The sequence below is a fragment of the Haliotis cracherodii genome, unplaced genomic scaffold (assembly GCF_022045235.1).
Source record: "Haliotis cracherodii isolate W230 unplaced genomic scaffold, xgHalCrac1.p SCAF_24, whole genome shotgun sequence".
NCBI classification, from domain to species: Eukaryota; Metazoa; Mollusca; class Gastropoda; order Lepetellida; family Haliotidae; genus Haliotis; species Haliotis cracherodii.
The window spans coordinates 3,628,194-3,647,619 of NW_027266280.1; the positions used below are offsets into that span (position 1 = coordinate 3,628,194).

Genomic DNA, 19,426 nt, shown 5'->3' on the forward strand with positions numbered 1-19,426 from the left:
AATAGGGTATATATATAAATTTTCAGATCGCTTGCCAAACATAAACCTTTATAAGGTCACAACAAAGGATCATCAACTCATCCTTTAAAGTCAATACAAAGGTTTATCAAATATGTTTTAATATGATTATTCGTCAGTATGTATAGAATGTGTATTAATATGCCCTTAACAAGAGTATCGAAATGCATACAAAAATGTTATGAAACACATGCCATGATAATATCAGTATTATTTATGTCATAGTTTTCGATCTCGGAATCCACGTGGTCTTTACAAGAGAGTTTCTTCCTAAGGGAGGTAAGTTCTGCTGACTATTGGCCGATATGCTTGTATCCAACTGTGCCTGTCAAAATAGATGAGATAAAGATGAATGTCAATATATATATTTGATAATAATTTCCCTTTTTTGAGATAAATTTATCAACAAATAATTATAATAAAAGTAAATACAACGATTGACAATAAATATATTTTTAATTACAAAAAAACCCTATTCTTTAAGAAAAGCCCCAAATGTTTTGAGGAGTCTATTATGCGTTTATACCCACCTTGTGATTGTTCTTGTTACGCACGAAAACAACGAAGAGGATGACAGCAACCACGCTTAAAACAACAACTCCCCCTACCGATGCTGCTACAGATGCGACGAGGGAGATTTTGTACCCTTTTACGGATTCAGTAGCTGTCGTTGTCTCCGAAGATGTAGTAGTTGTAGTTGCCTTGGCAGACGAGGTAGCTGTAGTTGTCTTTGCAGATGAAGATATCTCGCCGGACATAGTAGGTGCAGTAGAAGTAGTTTCCGTGAACACAGTAGTCGCTATTGTTCTAGTTGTCGTAGTAGGTGCAGTTGTCTCAACATACGCAGTTGTTGCAGACGTTAGTGTGGTCGATTCAGTGCATGCAGGAACTGGTGATAACAAGCCACATGCATTAATGCATTCGTTACTGTATTGCAAATGTAACAAAACCAATCCATTAATAAACTGGGGGAAATAAGTCCACCATTGTTTTTCGTTCCGCAAAATTCCAGAAAAATCACTGAATACTTTTTATCAATCAGTTTTCAAGCTTTTGCACTCAAATGATGCCAAAATATTCAACATGCGATTCAAACTTACAAAATATAAAAAACAGACTTTCAAAATATATAATTATCACTTTTAAACGCACTTGTGGTATTAAGACTACATATACTATACTAACATCCAACAATATATAAATTTCAAAGACATTTGGTATTAATTTGTGATGGGGGAAAACGTTTTTTTTACTGAAGAATTATATAATTTGATAATTTTACCCCAGGATTTGTCTGGGACTGTTTTGTGCAAAGGTGCAGTAAACACGTTGTTATTCGTAATTGCAACATGAACATGGTCACAGAAAACGATGTTCATTTGGTTGGAAAATTAAATAAACTAATAATAAGTGATAAAACCTTTCTGTAAAAAAGCGACAAAGCCCTTTCCATATTAAATAGAAAACTCTGCATAACGCAGAGTCGATTGTACGATTCTGACTATATCATGAACATGTTTTTATTAATCACTATCAAATAGTAATGATACCAAGTGTTCGCGAAAAGGTGAGCTTATCCTGCCCCAGCGCTGTCACCGTCACAAACAAATGCAAAGGCAAGTCAATTGTTAACCTGAACGCAAATTCATCTTTTCGCGAATACCTGCTATCACCACTATATGACAGCAATTCATGAATACATGCCTGTAAAAATAGTTTGAATCGTACAATAAATATACTCTGCTTTTAGCAGATATTTATTATTATTACGGAAAGGATTTTGTCGCTTTTATTATGATTGTATTCAATCTATCCTTGACAGAGAATTTACATGATGGGATGAATTCAAATCTAAACCGGACATATGATATCATTAGTAAATGATTGATAGTCGGAATCGTACAATCGACTCTATTTTAGGAGAAGGTTACTTGTGAATATGGAAAGGGTTTTGTCGCTCTTATTCAGTTTAGTTTTCATAACCCGGAGACAGAGGTAAGATGATCCAACGTTATTGAAAAGGATAATCACCTGAACTGCTTATCCAGCGTCTCCCACCATCAGAAACATCACAGACTGTACAGGGTATGACAGGGTGACTGCTTCCGTTCATCACACACTTCCCCTCATGCAAGCAGTATGCCCCCTGCAGAAACAAACTCGACATGGTCAAGTAGAACTTCCTAAAACCCTCGAGTTCATGGCGTGTAACCCCCAGGTGTGGGTGCATTTGTACTACCAATCTGTACTGAGGAGACACTATGAAAAATACACTATTTTATCCTAAAAATGAATGCATCATTTTTAATATTTTGTGTTTTTACATACTTTTCACGGGCCCCTTTTTCAATACACCAAAAACTTATAATTATAACGTTTAGTACCTTCAACGTCCAGGTGAAGTCTGTCCCATTCACCGTGCCATTGACGCAGGTGCTGTCATACAGCATCAATCCAACGCTGGAGCTGAAGTTGGTCGGGTTGTTAGAAACTGAAATTTTGTAGGCCAAAATGAAGGCTGCATTTTTGGCTGCATCTCCGTTATCAATGACACTCTGAGGTGAAATATCACACTCCACCTGGCTGATACTGACAACTGACCCAAGCGACGTTCTTGACCATTTCCTTTCACTGCTGGTGTTGTATACCTGTGAAGCATATAGTGTGATCAGTGGAAAAGGACAATATCCATGATGGTGTTGATACTAAATGTTGTCACTGGTCATCTTACAAGGCATTTATTTGGAGTTTACATAGCAAAAGAATCATATTTACCCTAAAAGCGTCCACGTGACAAGACGTTAGGTTATCTAGGTATATTTCGCCATAAACTGATATCACATGACACTGATCACGTGACGTGTCACAGTGGCCGTTATCTTGTATGCTGTCTATCGCTGGAGGAGCCGTGAGATCAACAGAGCAGTCGACTCCGTCGTAGTCAGCGTCGCAATCACATTCACCTGCATATGAGGGTTTCACTGTTAGTATTATGTGACACAGAAATCACATTGGTTTCTAACCAATCGCAAATTACAAGGCAAATGCAGATATTGAGGAAATAGTCACTGAGGTTCAAGACAATCAAGGGACGTATGCAACATGGTGATTTGCATAAGGAATAAAACAGCACACACCTGTTACACTTCCAATACCTATATGTTGTTAAAGGTTTCATATCTCCATGCTTCCATTGTATAATTTAATTTCTAAGCAGCCTATCTAGTGAGTGAGTGAGTGAGTGTACCTTCAGTACAATTCCCATGTCCACTACAGTCGTTTAAACACGCCTCCGCTACAACGATGTCATAGATAGAATGGTTGGCAGAAACACCGCTCTTCTTCTGGAGTACAGGGTTAACTGCAACCTCATGAAGACACTTGTCTCTCACAGTGTCCAAGGCAAAGGCTGTAAAGGCCGTGGTACCAGTCAGCTAGGATACAAAATTATCCCCCGTTAAGTACATGTATTACAGACAGGCAGAAATCCTGTATCACAGTGAAGAAGGCGCCACCAAGAGGCACCGCGGTTAATTGAAAACAATTCAATCAATCATTCAACGCATAAAGGATTACTACAATATAAAAGATGACAACTTTAAAAGTTAGATGATGGATACAGTGGTCGATGCGATGCACCAATAGTTGTTTTGTTTTGCAGTCCTTCGAAGACATATATATTTCTGATCAATTGTGAACATTTAAAATCACAATATTGCTGAAATACTGCCGATGTGACATCTGGCTCAATCCTTCACACACACGGAAATCCTATGATAACCAAGGACAATTAAGCAGTGTGCCGTTGTACAAAACGACCTTGGCGCTACGATTGTCGTAAGTCTATGTTAAAGTATCAGTATAACAATCAACTTAGCGCTAAGGTGGCGTTGAACAAAGGCTACCTGTATCATCCAATGAGAGATGCATAATTGGTTAACATGATGTAAAGAACCTTAAAATATACTTAAAAAGGTTTTAAATAAAATCAGCATACTCGTATATCCAGCACACAGTTGTCTATGCTTCCCATGGTGTCAACTCCAGTCACGTTGTTGCAGACCTGCACGGACCTTGAAGCCTGGAATATTTTCGTACAGTAGGCCCTGGCTTTTTCCTCTGTCCATCCATCCAGCCACTCTCCTTCAGCTTGCTACGTAAACAAATATTTGGTTACAATATAAAGCATAATGTAGAGAATAAGGATATTAAGAACATCAGAGGCCATATCCCGCAAGGAGGGCATAAACGGGTTGTCTCAATGCAGTGTATCAACATTACACTCCAGGGCACGGCAGTCATCGTTGAGTGTCGGCCCTGGAGCGCCAGACTAGATATTTAGGAGGAAAACTCCTTTTTGTGTTACCGGGACCAGTAAGGGCACAGGCACGGTTCACTGACACGGGATTTGGCGCTCCCAGTACCATGCAAATAAAACAAAGCAGTTCCGCTCATTAATTTCATTACCTTACTTATTCATGTTAAAATGTATTCAATGTTCAGTACAGGTGATGAAGTTCAGAGAGGTTAATGTTTATTTAATGCATGTCAAGTTAAAATGGTTTAAACATAATTGATTTCTATTTCGACTGAAACTTGCGACTAGCGAACATGACAACGCATATGTTAATACCTCTACCTGTATTAAAATAATGTATCAGAAGAAAGTCAAGGTGTCGGTTATCAAACAAAATCAATAGTATTCGGTTTGATAGAATGTTTTGATTATATATAATAATAATTACAAGATATATATATAAGTTCTATTTCGAATATTAATTAAATTTAAATCTAACAGAATCCGTAGAGTATTGTATTGACGTTCCCAGCCCATAATCTCGTTAGTGGTAATCTCCTGCTGAGGCCTGTCCCTCGGAATATAGTCTCTGGTGTTTACCTCCTTCCTGACCGAATTGTGGTTCTGTTGATTACTGCTATCCTGAAAGGACATATCGTTTACAGAATACAAGGGCCCTTTGTCTGACACTGCACCAAATAGCTCTTCTGTAGACGTATGTCGTTTTGGTAAACATTGTTCATTTCTTATACATGAGTTATAAATAGACAGTGAGTAGCCCATGAAACGTTTGTATTAGTGAGAAAATGTTATGTAAGTATAACAAGATGGGGCAAGAGTATCGCAGGCTATGTACAGTTACCTCCCTTAGGCATGTCAGAATCAATAGATAGCGGGTTGCACCATACCTACATTCGGATGTTTGACGACTAAGCAAAATTGCCTTAGACCTACACCAATATGGGGTTTCCCTCACGTTAAGCTGACGGACATGAAACTTAAATGTTGTACAAAGCAGCATTAAACTTTACTGAATAACTTGATTTATATTACCATGGTTTCTCTATATGCTCTGAAATGAACTACATACAAACAGTTAGATGTCCAGCGTAAGATTTCTGGGATATGCAAAATAGAATAATAAACATTAAAGTTGTATTCACTGTACTGGAGAAGCATATGAGTGTTGGAATTTAATTTTTATAAAATCCGCATTTGAATCTGCATTGAGGGTTTATGTAATACGAGCAGACAATACATGTAGATTGAGGAAATTACTTACACATACATACATACATACATACATACATACATACATACAGGGATCGGGTGGTCAGGTTCGCTGACTTACTTGATGCATGTTATGCTCATGATATTAATCACTGGATTGTCTGGTCCAGACTCGATTATTTACAGACCGCCGTCATATAGCTGGAATATTGCTGAGTGCGGCGTTAAACAACAATCCAATCCAATCAATAATTTTACCTAAAAACAGAGTCCAGATATTTGTGCCTGTCAAAAGTCCTTTATCCACACAATATGTTTATCCGTTTAACGACACTTCAGGAGTAATTCCAGGTGTATACATATAGATATAGATATATTGATATACATGTGTGTGTATTTGAGTAAAACTACAATACATCAGCTAATGTAAAATAAGATATACCGGTAAGGTGGTTTACGCTTTGCTGCTGGTGGCCAGTATTTTAATAGTAAAACATGTAACATTGATGTATGTATTTTAATATTTGATATGGCTAGATCTTAGGCTACCTTTTTATTCCGTGCTTATGCTTTACTGTCCATTGTGACAGGTGATTATCTACATAACTGCTGTATCACAATTTAGCTGACATACTGCCAATGTGACGTTAACATTGAACTCCCTCACTCACTAGTACAAGTCAAGGCCCGAGAGTAACCCGTTATTTATGTTATCCGCCGAGACAGATTCCTTTAGGCCTGAAATACAAACTAGTGGCGAAAATGACATGAAATTGGTAAGCAACCATTTATAACTTCAGTCATACAACAATTACACCTTCTAAAAGTCCAAAATACAAATAGGTGTAAATATTCAATATGCCGATCCATGCATATGGTAGGGTTAGAGCAAAAGGTACTTGATTTTGAGTGGCATGTAAAATGCGTTTCCTATCACCGAAGTGGTAAACGTTTGAGACCTGCATCACGTCAGGCCTTCCTCCCATATTAAGCTGACACGCCCCGATATAACTTGAATACGGTTAAAAGCGGTGTTAAACCTAACTCACTCACTCACGCACTCGTGACACTGGATTTTCTGGTCCATAGATCACTTGATTGTTTGTTCACAGGCAGTAGTACTGCTGTGCAGCGTCAGAAATAAATTCTTCAAATTGTATGAATGGCGGGTGCTACCGGTAGGGCAGGAAATGCTTACCCTTTTCGCGAACACCTGGTGTAATCACTGATTTTCAGTGGTCCATTCATAAAATGTCCACAGCCATTTGCCCTTTACGCCAAGAGGAATCTGTTTCGGCAGGGTGGCTATTCTCTTGCATTGACAATTTATATTGACATATTGACATTATGTCCAAAGCTTAAGTAAGCCAGCTCTCTCGTCTGGACTGACGGGCCAAACTTTATAATGTAGATCATATGTGGATAAATAAACATCAAATCGATTACATGATAGAATGCAGTTATGCTAAAACAACAAGAAAATAACTATAAATACCCTTTTCAGTCGGTGTTGTTCCTTCCTTGCAGACTGAATGTTTGCATACCGCCTCTTGCGTCTCGCCTTGATTGAACAATCTGTCGGGCGAACATCAGAAAACCCATAAAGTGTCCTGCAGATTGTTCGAGCTGCATCGGCAGTACAGATGACTTCTCTGACCAGTTGAATCCCTGTAGGATCTTTTGTACAGGAACAGAATGTGTTTGTCTTCGGCCAAGGATCCAAACGTCTGTGTGTATCATAATCAAAGAGATCCTCTTCCCCGTTAACCCTGCAACATTGCATTTGTATTTATGCGCGTTCAAGAATATTGTTCGTGTCTGCTTGCACAAAGTCTGGACTAATAACGGTCCCCTAGTGCTAGCTCACTGAGATTCCATGCCGCGGGGCTAATTGATAATGGACGGAGCTAATTTCTAGCTTTAATAAAGATCATCGTGAAGGCCAATAATGGCGTTCGGGATTTAACTAAATGCATCGTCAACGCCTGGAGTAATAAAGCCTCGATTATCTGCCCTAAAAGATTACATTCTGCTTAAAAGGCGAAACAGTAGAGGAAGCATAAGCTCTTTCCCTCTCATCTTGTTTTTATCTCCTACGCAACACGTACAGAGAACGCCTTTATTGGAACAAGGGATGTTAAAACGTTTGATATAGGATATTGTACTCATTTCGCAGAGGTCGTTTCCAGATCGCAATTTGTGTAAGATACGAACACTCAAATGCTGTGTTTTCCTGGGGTTGATATAATGGGGAATGGTCAGCGAAATCAGGCGAGATCAGGTGAAATGGGGTTAACGTCGTGTTCAAGATTATTCCACGTATATAGCGACGTGCATGCACATGTATGTACGGCTGCTTGTAGTAGTCCGCACTGATGCCGATTTATAGTGTTAGCTCACTGAGATACCATGCCGCAGTTTAACATGAATACCCCGTTCAGACACAGTATACTGACTCGGAGACGACCAGTTCTTGTTTTAGCCCCTTAATGCCGAGCGCCAGACAGGGTAACAACAAATAAAATTTTGACGTATTTTTGTCCGTGGATCGAACCACCGACCTTCCACTCTCCGCGCGGACGATCAAACACTTGACCAGGTAGGCGGTCCAGCGAAATGAGGAAAACATTTTGTGTGTCACATTACACGGAAAACCAAGCAACCTCGTCCCAATCTTTTCTCAAATACCCTGAAATCTTCCCACTAGACACAACAACGTACTGAGTACTGAGCATTTAGTTTTCATCTGAGTGATCGGGTGCATGTTGTATGCCGCCGCAGTTTATCTATCTCTTAACACAAATTGTTTCAAATTTTCCTATTATTTTTCTCTGTATCAACCTATTCACATTTACAACTGAAAAGAATACGAGCGTTATAGTCCTATGTGCGTTAATGTTCTACATTAGAGTCTCTCACCTCCACGAGTTGGAGAATGTCGTGAGTAGGTTCTCCCAGACCCTATACCCAGCATTGCAGGCATCGGTAGAAGTATTGTCGGTGGAGTAGCTGCCGTCTCTCATGACAAAGTCGTCGCTGCAGACATCGGATAGTTTACCACAGAGACCTCTACTGTTCCCGATATCTTGGACCGACGGGTAGATGTACACGTTGAGGAAGTTGTAGTACAGGTAGATACTGATCTTCCCTCCTGTCGGTAGGTATACCTTCAAGACACACCAGTGGGATATTGTTCAATAAAAGCTCTCCCCCAATCAGTCTCTGAAACTCAGCAGAGTAAACTGAAACTCTTAAGGGCCAGCACATTTTAAACAAAAACGTATGCCGAGTGGAAAAACTGTAGTCCCAAACATTTTAGCTGAAGTAGGGATACCTACTCTTGCAATATATATAACAAAACACAACCAGATAAGCAGAAGCTTTACTGCTATCACACCAAGTTTTCAGAGACTCGATGGTGATAGATGAAGCCTACATTTATCAGGAAATTATCGGCTCGTAAAACTTATGAGCGACTACATGTTTTTTGAAAGGTCTAATCCTGCTGTTTATATAAATATGAAAGTTATGTTTATAACATTACTTAAATATGCTTAATAAATAAATAAACTGTACGCCGTTAGGGCCTGCTGAAATTTTAAACTATCAGCCCGAGATAGGCCTCGGGCCTACTAGCCGATGTCTATTTTGAACACTGCCCCCAATGTCCAAATCACTTGGGTTAGAGTGTCTTAAAGACTAAAATCTTACAATATGCAGCCCATTTCTGGTGTCCCCCGCCGTGATATTGCTGGAATATTGCTAAAAGCGGCGTAAAACCTTACTTACTCACTCACTCACTCACTACAATATGCAAGTATTCTGTGTTGCGAACAGTAACTTGTTGTGCAGAAAAGTAGTCGTCTATGTTTGAATGACCAAGATGTTCGTTAAACACTTGGTGCTCGTGGTCGTGTAGTACATACACACTTATTGCTTAAATTTATTGTGTCATTATGCCTAATAAGAAGGGTATAACGGGCTATACACGTATCAAAATCACATGACTTTTACACGTCGATTTGTAAACACTCTCCTGTTTTTAGTATCCAAAGTGTGCACGTGTATGATGCGAGGGTTGTACAACCTCATCCTGTCTCACCGCGCGGTTTCGTACCTTGCCCCGCAATGGGGCCATTCTCTTTTCAGTTGTAGCACTTTATTGTGTCAGTCCTTGGAGGTGGGGCCCCGATATTCCTACATACAGTGGCTGCATGTCCGATTTCACCGCAAGTGCTGCAGGGCTTGGGGCAGTGCTATAGCCAGTGTCCAATGGGGTATGGCACACTTGTTTGTACAGCTAACATTCGAGCGTCAGATCGACAACAGCTACACAGTGACTCGCCTAAAGCAGCGAGTTGACTCGGTACCTCGTATACCAGGCTAGTGCAGCCATGCTGTTTCCTAAGATTGGAGTGAGGTATCACAGCTCTCAACGCACTTCTACACAACCTGAGACCAACACCCTACCTCCTCAAAAGGCCGATGTTTTCATTTTCATTTTATACCTTATATATTTTTATATCTCTTTGTGATTTATATCTAGACAATTACCCTCACTTTGCCGGCAGGCCGGGGTCAGTCTCGTCTGGGACAAACTATAGTCTTACTCTCCATTGTTCTTAGATTTACCTCCGTCTGGTGATATTTAGTTCCAACACACACCTGCGGCAGTGACCATAAAATAATTTATGATCAATGCTGCCGACAATCGTATAAGTTGGTCTGTGAATAGTTTAACATAACCTGTTTCCATAATTTGAATCCTAGTGTATACCATTATCTCCCAGTCAATGTAGCAAGTTCTTAAATTGTGTTACGGTATCTGCCCCCGTCAGGTTGTTTGGCATCATATTCAAAAAATGTGTTGTAGCTGGTATAAATAAATCAGCATAAGCTTTTGTATTACACTTCACTGTTCGAAGATTAGCTTTATCTCTTAAGTTTTAATTTGTAGTTTCCGAAACTGTATAAGGAACAAAGATATTCGGGTGAGAGATTTCATTTTGTAAAACATTACCAATTTCCAATTGTATCTTCTCTCTTTCTATGACTTACAATTTGTTTCATTTTAAATTTTCTGATGACTCGTACCCCGGGCAGCGCCACATATGGTTCTAAGAGCACTAAGTTTAAGTTTTCCAATACATTAGCGTGTTCATTAAAACAGTTATCCCAAATATGACAATAAAAATAACAAATTGGTGAAAAAATTGTTTTGTACATAGTTTCTAAGGTAGTTCGGGATAGACGACATTTATAATTTTCTTGCTACATTTTCTTGCTACATTGTATCTCATCAATGTGCATTTTCGTGTACAATTACCTTGTAATGTAACACCTAGGTGCTTATGACTTTGAATATCTTTGATTTCTGTGCCATACATATAACAGTTAGTTTTGCGACTAGGGTTTACAGGTAAACTGAATAGTTTCAGTTTGTCGGGACAAAATTTAACTTGCGGTCTAGCAGCCCATTCAGAAATTCTGCAGGAGCAGCTGTAATAATAGTCGACATGAAAGGAAAGTTGACTATTGTAAAATTGAAGTCATCCCTCTTATCATACAGGCAATGTAAAATATTTAAATATGAAACAGATGAGGCGGTCAGACTGGTTTCAAACTTCACTTTATTTGGATTGATTGGATAGGTCGACCACTTGTATGTGAGGTATTTTTGAAGTACTTAAAGCACCAAACATTGGTAAACCTACAATGAACATAATTTCCGTGTTTCAGTGATTCCCTTATCAGTTATCAGCTGGACCTAGACCACACACATGCAGTGAGTCGTAGACTTTAAGTTACGACCCATGTCATTCGTAGATGATGAGTGATGTTGTAAATACAAAACGGCAGCGCCAGAGAAAAATTAGTTTCGACTATCTACCATAATAGATTCAATTGAGCATAAAAGGCAAAATAGTGTTGAAATCAGTGATGACACCAGGCGTTCACGAACTGAGTAAGCTTGTCCTGCGCTACAGGTAGCATATCTAGGCTCATGCAGGAAAATAATTTGTTTACCCAATAGATTTCCCCAATTACCTATGTTACACATATTTACACATCCAAAAATTTAACAGAAATGTAAAGCCAATTGAAGATTTCTACCGCCGTGATATGTCTGGAATTTTATCAAAATAGGCATAAACCCTATTCATTTACTTACTTACACCAAACATATACCTTACAAAGAAAGAATACCTCATAGCTGCTTCCCCTTCTCTTAACCTGCAGCACGTCTCCACCATCCTCACACAGTGTGTACTGTATTTTCCAGATGTTGGTCAGATCCTCGCACCTGTTGAGCTCAAACACTGTCCGTCCTGCTCGAACAGCTAAACCACAATTACACGACGCTCGCGATCCACATTGTGTTGTCTTGAGTTGAACCTGGAAAAGGTATTGTTACAGTGCAGTAGCATTATGTTTAGTGAAATGGAAACATAAGATGTTGTTGAAACTATCGCAACGAAATTTAATATTGCCGATGTGACTATAAATTTAAGATGCCTCAGTCCCTCATTCACTATCTTACCTCAATAGGAAGTTTGGAATGCTTGTACATTGTGAATGTTCCCTCATATTGATGTTCGTACCTCCTGGAAAAAAAACATGAAGCAAGTGCATTAATTGTAATCTTAACACCGCGGATAATATACAGTATAATGTTATAACATGGGGGACATTTTATCGGTATCTATTCATGTAATTTTAATTCAATTTACATTGTCTCAAATGCATTGCATGATATATGTTCTTTGCAAGAGCAATAGTTAAAGGTATTCAGTGTATCGAGTGATGTATCTCACATGTAGGTACGCATTCTTAGCTGGCAGGAATTAAACAATCAACATTTCTGTCTTAATGTAATGAATATCTTAACCCCTAACGATCTATAGATTAATACACCATTTAGTGACAATGTTCCGGTGAACGAAAGTAATTCTTTATACAGTTGTCAAAAGTCACGTTGAGCAACTACTGCTTCCAATGACATTGGGTGTTGCTGTCCTTATACATGCTTATGTAAGTCTATTAGAATCCCTGTTACAAATAATATCAGACCATTGTCACATTGTAGTTCATTGACTATATTAAATTCTATCAATAAATGAAGAGACAAAACCCTTTCCATATCCAATAGAAATCTCTGCATTAAGCAGAATCGATTGTACGATTCATATGCAATGGCAAATCAATTGTTCACCTGAAAAAAACATGGGAACATAGTCAAAATAAGGAATTGGTTCGGACATCATTTTGGTCACTGATGCGTCAAATTTGGAAATATCCTCCACATGTCTACCATAAAACTTGTTGAAAGCTTTACTGAGGCCTTGAGTGTTGTAACCTTGATCAAACAACAAGCGTCGTATGACGTCATAAAGCAAGAATATATTTACCTGCCATCAAATGTTTTCATGTGTGGGTCATTTGTAGCGAAGCAATCCTTGTTCTGTATTTGCGAAGTGTTTTTCGAAACTTGTACCTGTGATCAAGAAAAAATACCTTGTTTTATGATATTCTGGATATGATTAACGTTTACTGTTACCTTATGAATCTTTTAAAATGGATATGCATTAAGAAGGATGCACGGCCTATTGCTATTCATTCATGGAATTTGAAATTTGATTTTGAAAATTTGAATTTGTATTTTACATGCTCTGTAAAGAGAAATGCAAAAGTAGTAAAATCGTAAATATCTGACAGTGGTGCCGACATCCATACAAAATTAATACCAAAATATAAATAGCTCATTTCTCCATGGATTGGAACTGATTTGTGAGGAAAGGATGAAATACTGTAGAAATTTGGTAAAAAAATGGAAAAATACCCAAAACATAAACAATTTAGAGCCTAGCGACAAAACACACTAACATGACTTCCACATGCAACATCACTTGTTAGGCTATGAAAAACGTTGGATTTTCATATGCATGCAATCACAATCGTACTGCAAGTGAACAGCGAAAACATGCCACGATTGACGGAAGGCCAAAGCAAACAGGAGAATCATCTTCAGCTGCAGCCAGGTTTTTCCACGTATCACTAAGCACCATTGAAAGACTGTAGGGCCTTTATCAGACACACGGCACAACACGTGACCTTCCCAGCCTCGGTCGAACACGTATCACTACCAGAGCTCAAGGGAGAATCAAAAGGTTACGTCACTTACGTGAAAGAACCACCACGTCCACGTCTACAACTACGGCAATAGCAGGATTGTGTAGGATATCAGCCCAGACAGTGAGGAAACGTTTAAACGATGAAGGTATTCGCGCTAGACGGCAAGTTCAATGTCATTTTGACGGATCTTTATCGTCGGCTGCGACGGTAATGGTTTCAAAGTCACTGAGCATGTCGACCGGTTTGGTTCAGTAACGAGTCACCTTTTATGCTTCGCCGGGCGGATGGTAAACGCCGTGTTTACAGGCGTCGCGGGGGATTTTATGCACGAAAGTACACTCTTCAAAAAAAGAAACGCATAGGTGTTTTGAGAATTCCAATTAGATTTTTTCCCCAGAAAGCGTCATAAAAACAAATCCTAAGTTAGATTCCCGTTAATCATGTCGTGTTTGTTGTGCATTGCGCGCAACCACATCTCAAATTGTTTTTTGTAAACTTTGCTCAGCCAAAATGCAAAGGATGCACAGAATTTGCTTTCAGAAAAAGTTTTCAGCACAATGCACGTGCAAAATGTTGGAAACAAGAGTAGAGACACTGACTATAAAAGACCGTACACAATTCATCAGTTCATTACGAATCTTCTGACGTGAACGGAGATCGAAAAATGCCAAGATTAAGTGCAGCTGGCCGAAATATCGCCATTGGACGTTTGGAAGCAGGGGAGTCCAAGTCTGCCGTTGCAAGACATTTCAACGTTTACCAAAGCACTATATCTCGACTATGGGATCGATATACCCGCACTAATTTGACTCAAGATCATCCAGAAGTTGAAGACCAAGAGTGACCACATCCGGTTGCATCACCTTCGGAATCGATTTCCTACAGCAACGGACACTGCAGGACAAGTGCCTGGTATGCGAAGAACTTTCGACCAAACCATCAGAAATCGTCTGAGGGAAGTTGTAATTCGAGCGAGACGACTAAAGGTTGGACCTATCTTGCGACGTCTACACCGTCAAGGACGTGTCCGGTGGTGCAACAGAGTACAGGCATGGGATCTCAGGAACTGGCGACGCGTATGGTTTAGCGATAAGTCACGTTTTCTTCTTTAACGATGGCATGGAAGATAACGTGTATAACGACGTCGACATGAACCTTTTGCGCCGAACTGCGTTCGACAGGTGGACCGATTTGGCATAGGGAGTGTCGTGGTGTGGGGAGCCATATCCTACGCGGGTAGACCACAGTTAGTGGTTGTCCAGGGCAATCTTACAGCAAACCGATACATAGACCAAATTCTGCGTCCTCACCTCCTCCCAACTTTGGACCGGCAGAGGGAACTGTTCCAACATGACAACGCTCGGCCCCACACATCAGGTGCAACAGTTGATTTCCTTGTTAATGAGAACATCAATGTCCTTCCCGTCCAAATCGCCCAATCTCAACCCGATTGAACATTTGTGGGACGAACTTGATTGACGCGCCCGTCAACGCCACCAGCGTCCCCACATTCTGGCACAAGTCCCCAACGCCTTACAGGCGGAATGGCGAAGAATTCCCCACGACAAAATCTGATGACTTGTGCAATCTGTGCCAAGGAGGTGTCGAGAAGTGACGCCTGCAAGAGGAGGTGTGACCAGGTACTGACCATGACGCCCCCTTGTGGCTACACATGTGCAATGACTGAACTGAATTAATGCTAACAATGACGACAATGCTTCTGCCCATCACTGTGTCTAATTTCATTTGATTGTGTTCACGCATATTCTGTGTAGATACTTTCACATCCGCTTAATAAATATCCTTATTTTTTTAACTATGCGTTTCTTTTTTGGAAGAGTGTTTCATGTAATGGGCATATACTGTGGTGGTAGTGTTATGATATGGGCAGCCATCTCCTCCACTGATAGAACAAACTTGGTGCCAGTTCTGGGAAATTAAACGGTGCAATGTTACACGGATGGGATTCTTCGGCCACACGTCCTTCCCATTATGCAACAATCAAACGTCATTTTATAACAAAACAACGCCCGACTTACACGTCAAGACTGACAACAGCCGTTTTCACGAATCACAACATCCAGGTCCTGCCATGGCCCTCCGGGTTTCCAGATTTAAACTCAATCGAACATGGGATGCACTCGATCAACGACTGTGGCACGCAAGCAACAACCACAGAACCTGCGACAGTTGGCACAAGCACTGCAAACAGTGTGGAGGAACATTCCCCAGGCCACCATTCGGGATCTGATTGCGTTCATGGGACGACGATGCTGGTCAATTTTGGACTCTAATGGTGGCCATACAATATATTGAGATCAGATTACTTCACCTTGAAAATCTACTGTCCCATGTGTGCCATGTGAACCCTGATCAATGACAATCATGACTGTCAATTAGAACAATCGATTACCTTCTGTTGATATATGTGATATATATCTTTAACATACATCTAAAATCACTTTTGCGTTTCCTTTGCAGAGTATATAGAATAAGTGTACCAAATTAACAAAAGACTTTAAATAGTCATGTACAGGGCTGTCTACAAATAAACATGCATATTTACCGTTATTGGTCCTGGGTTGTAATTCGACCACAGTTGATGTTGAATCACATCCCCTGTTCCCAATGTAAGTGTTAGGTTCTGGTTCGATAAGCCATATCGCACAGATATACTCCCAAAGACCTTGATCGTGTATGTTTCATTCCATCGAGAAGAATGAATTGCCACTCCACAGATGGAACGTGTCAGGACAGTATTATCGCATGAATTGGGATTTTCCTTTCCTACAAAGTAAAACAAACCAGTTGATGTATAAACAATGGAACTGTTACTCCGCATGTCGAACGTGAAAGGACAGCATTATCACATGGATCGGTATTGGTTGGATCCTTTTCTACAAAGTAAATATAAAACGTCAACGCCACAGTCTTGACTATGCGACGAAACAGATTCTAGTTGGCGTAAAAGACACAGTAGCGACGAAACGAGTGAATGGATCACTAACATTTGAAGAAATGTCATGTACTTTTACATAAATTCCCTAAACTAAGGAAGATGTGTTACATTTAAAAGAACTATTGACTTCAAAGTGATTGACTGCGTGGCGTCAAACTAAGCTTCTTGCTTCGTATCCCATATCACACTGTTCAATTTGACGACATATGTAATATGAGCATATATCTTAAATAACAATATACCTTATTATTTTGCATTCCTTTCCTACAAAGTAGTCAGTTTTTATAGAACTATTCAAAAGGAATGATGGGATAACATTCAATTAAGGCATGAGTTTCTGTCTCATTATATTGTACAATGTTACTGAAGATATACTGTATATAAACAATAATAACCACCCTTAAACGACAACATGCCTCCTTGTTAGTACAAATAAGACTGCCTCCGTGGTCTATTGTGTACAGAGTATGCCCGGAGATGGGAAGGTCGGTGGTTCGATTCCCGGCCGCGTCAGACCAAAAGACGTTAAAAGATGGTACTTGTTACCCTGTCTGTCACGTTGCATTAAGGGGGTAAAACAAGGACTGGTCGGCTCGGAGTCGACCTTGAAGCCTTTTTCACTTCAATTTGCACAACGCCGCGATATGACTGTAATACTGTTAAAAGCGGCGTTAAACCAAACTCACTCACTCACTCACTCAATTTGCACAAATAGGCGATTTTCAAATACGAAAAAGTGACAAAGTCCTTTCCATATTTATGAGACATCTCTGGAAATCGTGTATTTCTATTTTTTTAAACAACAACAACTATTAAGCGATTCAAAAGAACTGAGGTCTAAAGTACTGACCAAGAGTATATGCATTGATGAATATTTCACACTGGTCAATAACTGATGTCTGGCAGCCAAACGGGGCAGTGAGCTGAAGAGAAATATCAGCAGATTCCCCTTCCTTCAGGATTAATGTGGTGCTTGACAGCTGGTGGTAATGAGAAGTAAGATGGAATCACAAGTATACCAATACGGAGATAGCACCTATCATGCATCCAAACCAATAGTTCACTACAAAATCAACCAAAATAAGACAATAAGATGTATTAATGTATCAGGATTGTCTGGTCTAGACTAGATTATTTACAGACCACCGTCATACAGCTTGAATATTGCTGAGTGCGGCGTTAAATAACAAACAAACAAACAAACTTAAGATTTATTTATCCAGATATATCATGAATGTAAGAAAATACTAGCAATTACAGCAAAATGTTATTCCTGTGAATCGGTAACCTACCTTTATACCTATGAACTTGGGTTCAGAAAAGACGGGAACGCTGGCCAGAGTATTAACGCCGCGACGTACTATGATGGAACAGCGTATCTTGGAAATACAAGTTAAGTATGCATATACATGCATGGACATTTATGTACATTGATGATCTTGTCAATACACTTTGTCTTTATGACACAAATTCTTACAGGAAACTCAATGCGTTGGTTTCCACGTTAGAATTGGCCCCAAGCAATGCTTGTTGTACTGGATGGATCAGGTGGTCAGGTTCATGTTGGATTAACATACAAAGGACCACGGGGTTCGGCCCCTGACAGAAATTATGTGTTTATTGCGGCACAGTGCCTAAATATTTCACTGTAATTGAAGAAGAATTACAATAATGCAAATATAACTAGTTTCTTTTTTTTATTTATCACAGCTTTTTCATTTATCACTCAACTGCGGAATAAATATTGAAAGTAGTTTGAACATTAAACATATGATACAGAACAGTATAAAAACATACAAGTATCCATCAAATCCTTGTCAAATGCTCGTCTGATTTATTAAATAATTATTTTGATGTTTTGAAAATATAAAATGAAGCAAATGTAAGTTATATGGTGTTGTATGTATAAACGAAGACGGGCATACCTCGAATCCAACACTAGTTATTCCTGCAGCTCTCAGGACATCCTCTGTCAATGCGTGTTTCTGGGTAACGTTTCCGTCATTCCATTGCTCTGGGTCTTTAGCATCTACTTGTCCGCCGTCAACAACCCAGTAGGTACTGTAGTAGACGTCGTCGGGGTGTTTCTGGAACTCGCAGTGGAACTCCAACTCCGTTGTAAAAACGTCCTTACGGACGAGTTTCGTTGATACAGTGGTTTCCTCATTAAATGCTGGTGCTGCAAATATAATCATTGTTTTCGTTAAATATTACCAACCCACCTTTAATTTAAGAAATAAAGAACGAGTGGGAATTGTTTATCGTACAGAAAACACTGCAGCCCCGAGTTGTTTATTCTTCCTGCAGTGTTCCCCACTCGTCGTTTATTTCATGTATGAGATATCCACATTATGTAAAGTCTCTGTAAGAATGATGATAAAATGTAAAAGCTTTAAAAATATATACCCGTATTTAAATAATAAAACCCAACCTTGGAAATATCAGATACGTCCCTTTTATGAACAGGTTGTTATTTCCCGCATATCCTCACAATCCTCACGTCGATTACCTGTACCTTTCTCCCAGTACCGATTGTCATATCTCTCACGCGTTGGGATGCGATCGTTCGGCCACTGCGTTTATATGCGTTACCCAGCTACATCTTTGCAGAACAACTCACTTGACACTCTCCTCTCAAAAATAACCTACGACAATATACGACGTCATCAAGTTGTGAGCGCATTTTCGAATCTCCAGAAATGACGTCATGATAGAACAAGGTTTTGTCGTGGAATTAACCACGCTTCATTCTTCATTGTTCTTTGCTATGTATCGCGTAGCTATCTTAT

The 19,426-nt window shown here is 39.6% G+C and overlaps 1 protein-coding gene across 1 annotated transcript in view; it reads right to left on the reverse strand.

Annotated features, from left to right (window-relative positions):
- Positions 1-232: 232 nt before the first annotated feature.
- LOC139472170 (uncharacterized) overlaps positions 233-19,426 on the reverse strand; it is a 73,669-nt gene continuing 54,475 nt past the window's right edge. Inside the window, exons 34-49 of the mRNA XM_071254547.1 lie at positions 18,563-18,816; positions 17,930-18,016; positions 17,488-17,617; positions 16,245-16,465; positions 12,955-13,040; positions 12,087-12,150; positions 11,753-11,941; positions 8,465-8,712; positions 7,041-7,314; positions 4,016-4,171; positions 3,266-3,452; positions 2,794-2,981; positions 2,403-2,666; positions 2,050-2,164; positions 549-907; positions 233-343 (exon numbers count right to left, since the gene is read on the reverse strand). Of these exons, the coding sequence (XP_071110648.1) occupies positions 233-343; positions 549-907; positions 2,050-2,164; positions 2,403-2,666; positions 2,794-2,981; positions 3,266-3,452; positions 4,016-4,171; positions 7,041-7,314; positions 8,465-8,712; positions 11,753-11,941; positions 12,087-12,150; positions 12,955-13,040; positions 16,245-16,465; positions 17,488-17,617; positions 17,930-18,016; positions 18,563-18,816 (2,933 nt within the window). The remainder of the gene's footprint in view (positions 344-548; positions 908-2,049; positions 2,165-2,402; positions 2,667-2,793; positions 2,982-3,265; positions 3,453-4,015; positions 4,172-7,040; positions 7,315-8,464; positions 8,713-11,752; positions 11,942-12,086; positions 12,151-12,954; positions 13,041-16,244; positions 16,466-17,487; positions 17,618-17,929; positions 18,017-18,562; positions 18,817-19,426) is intronic.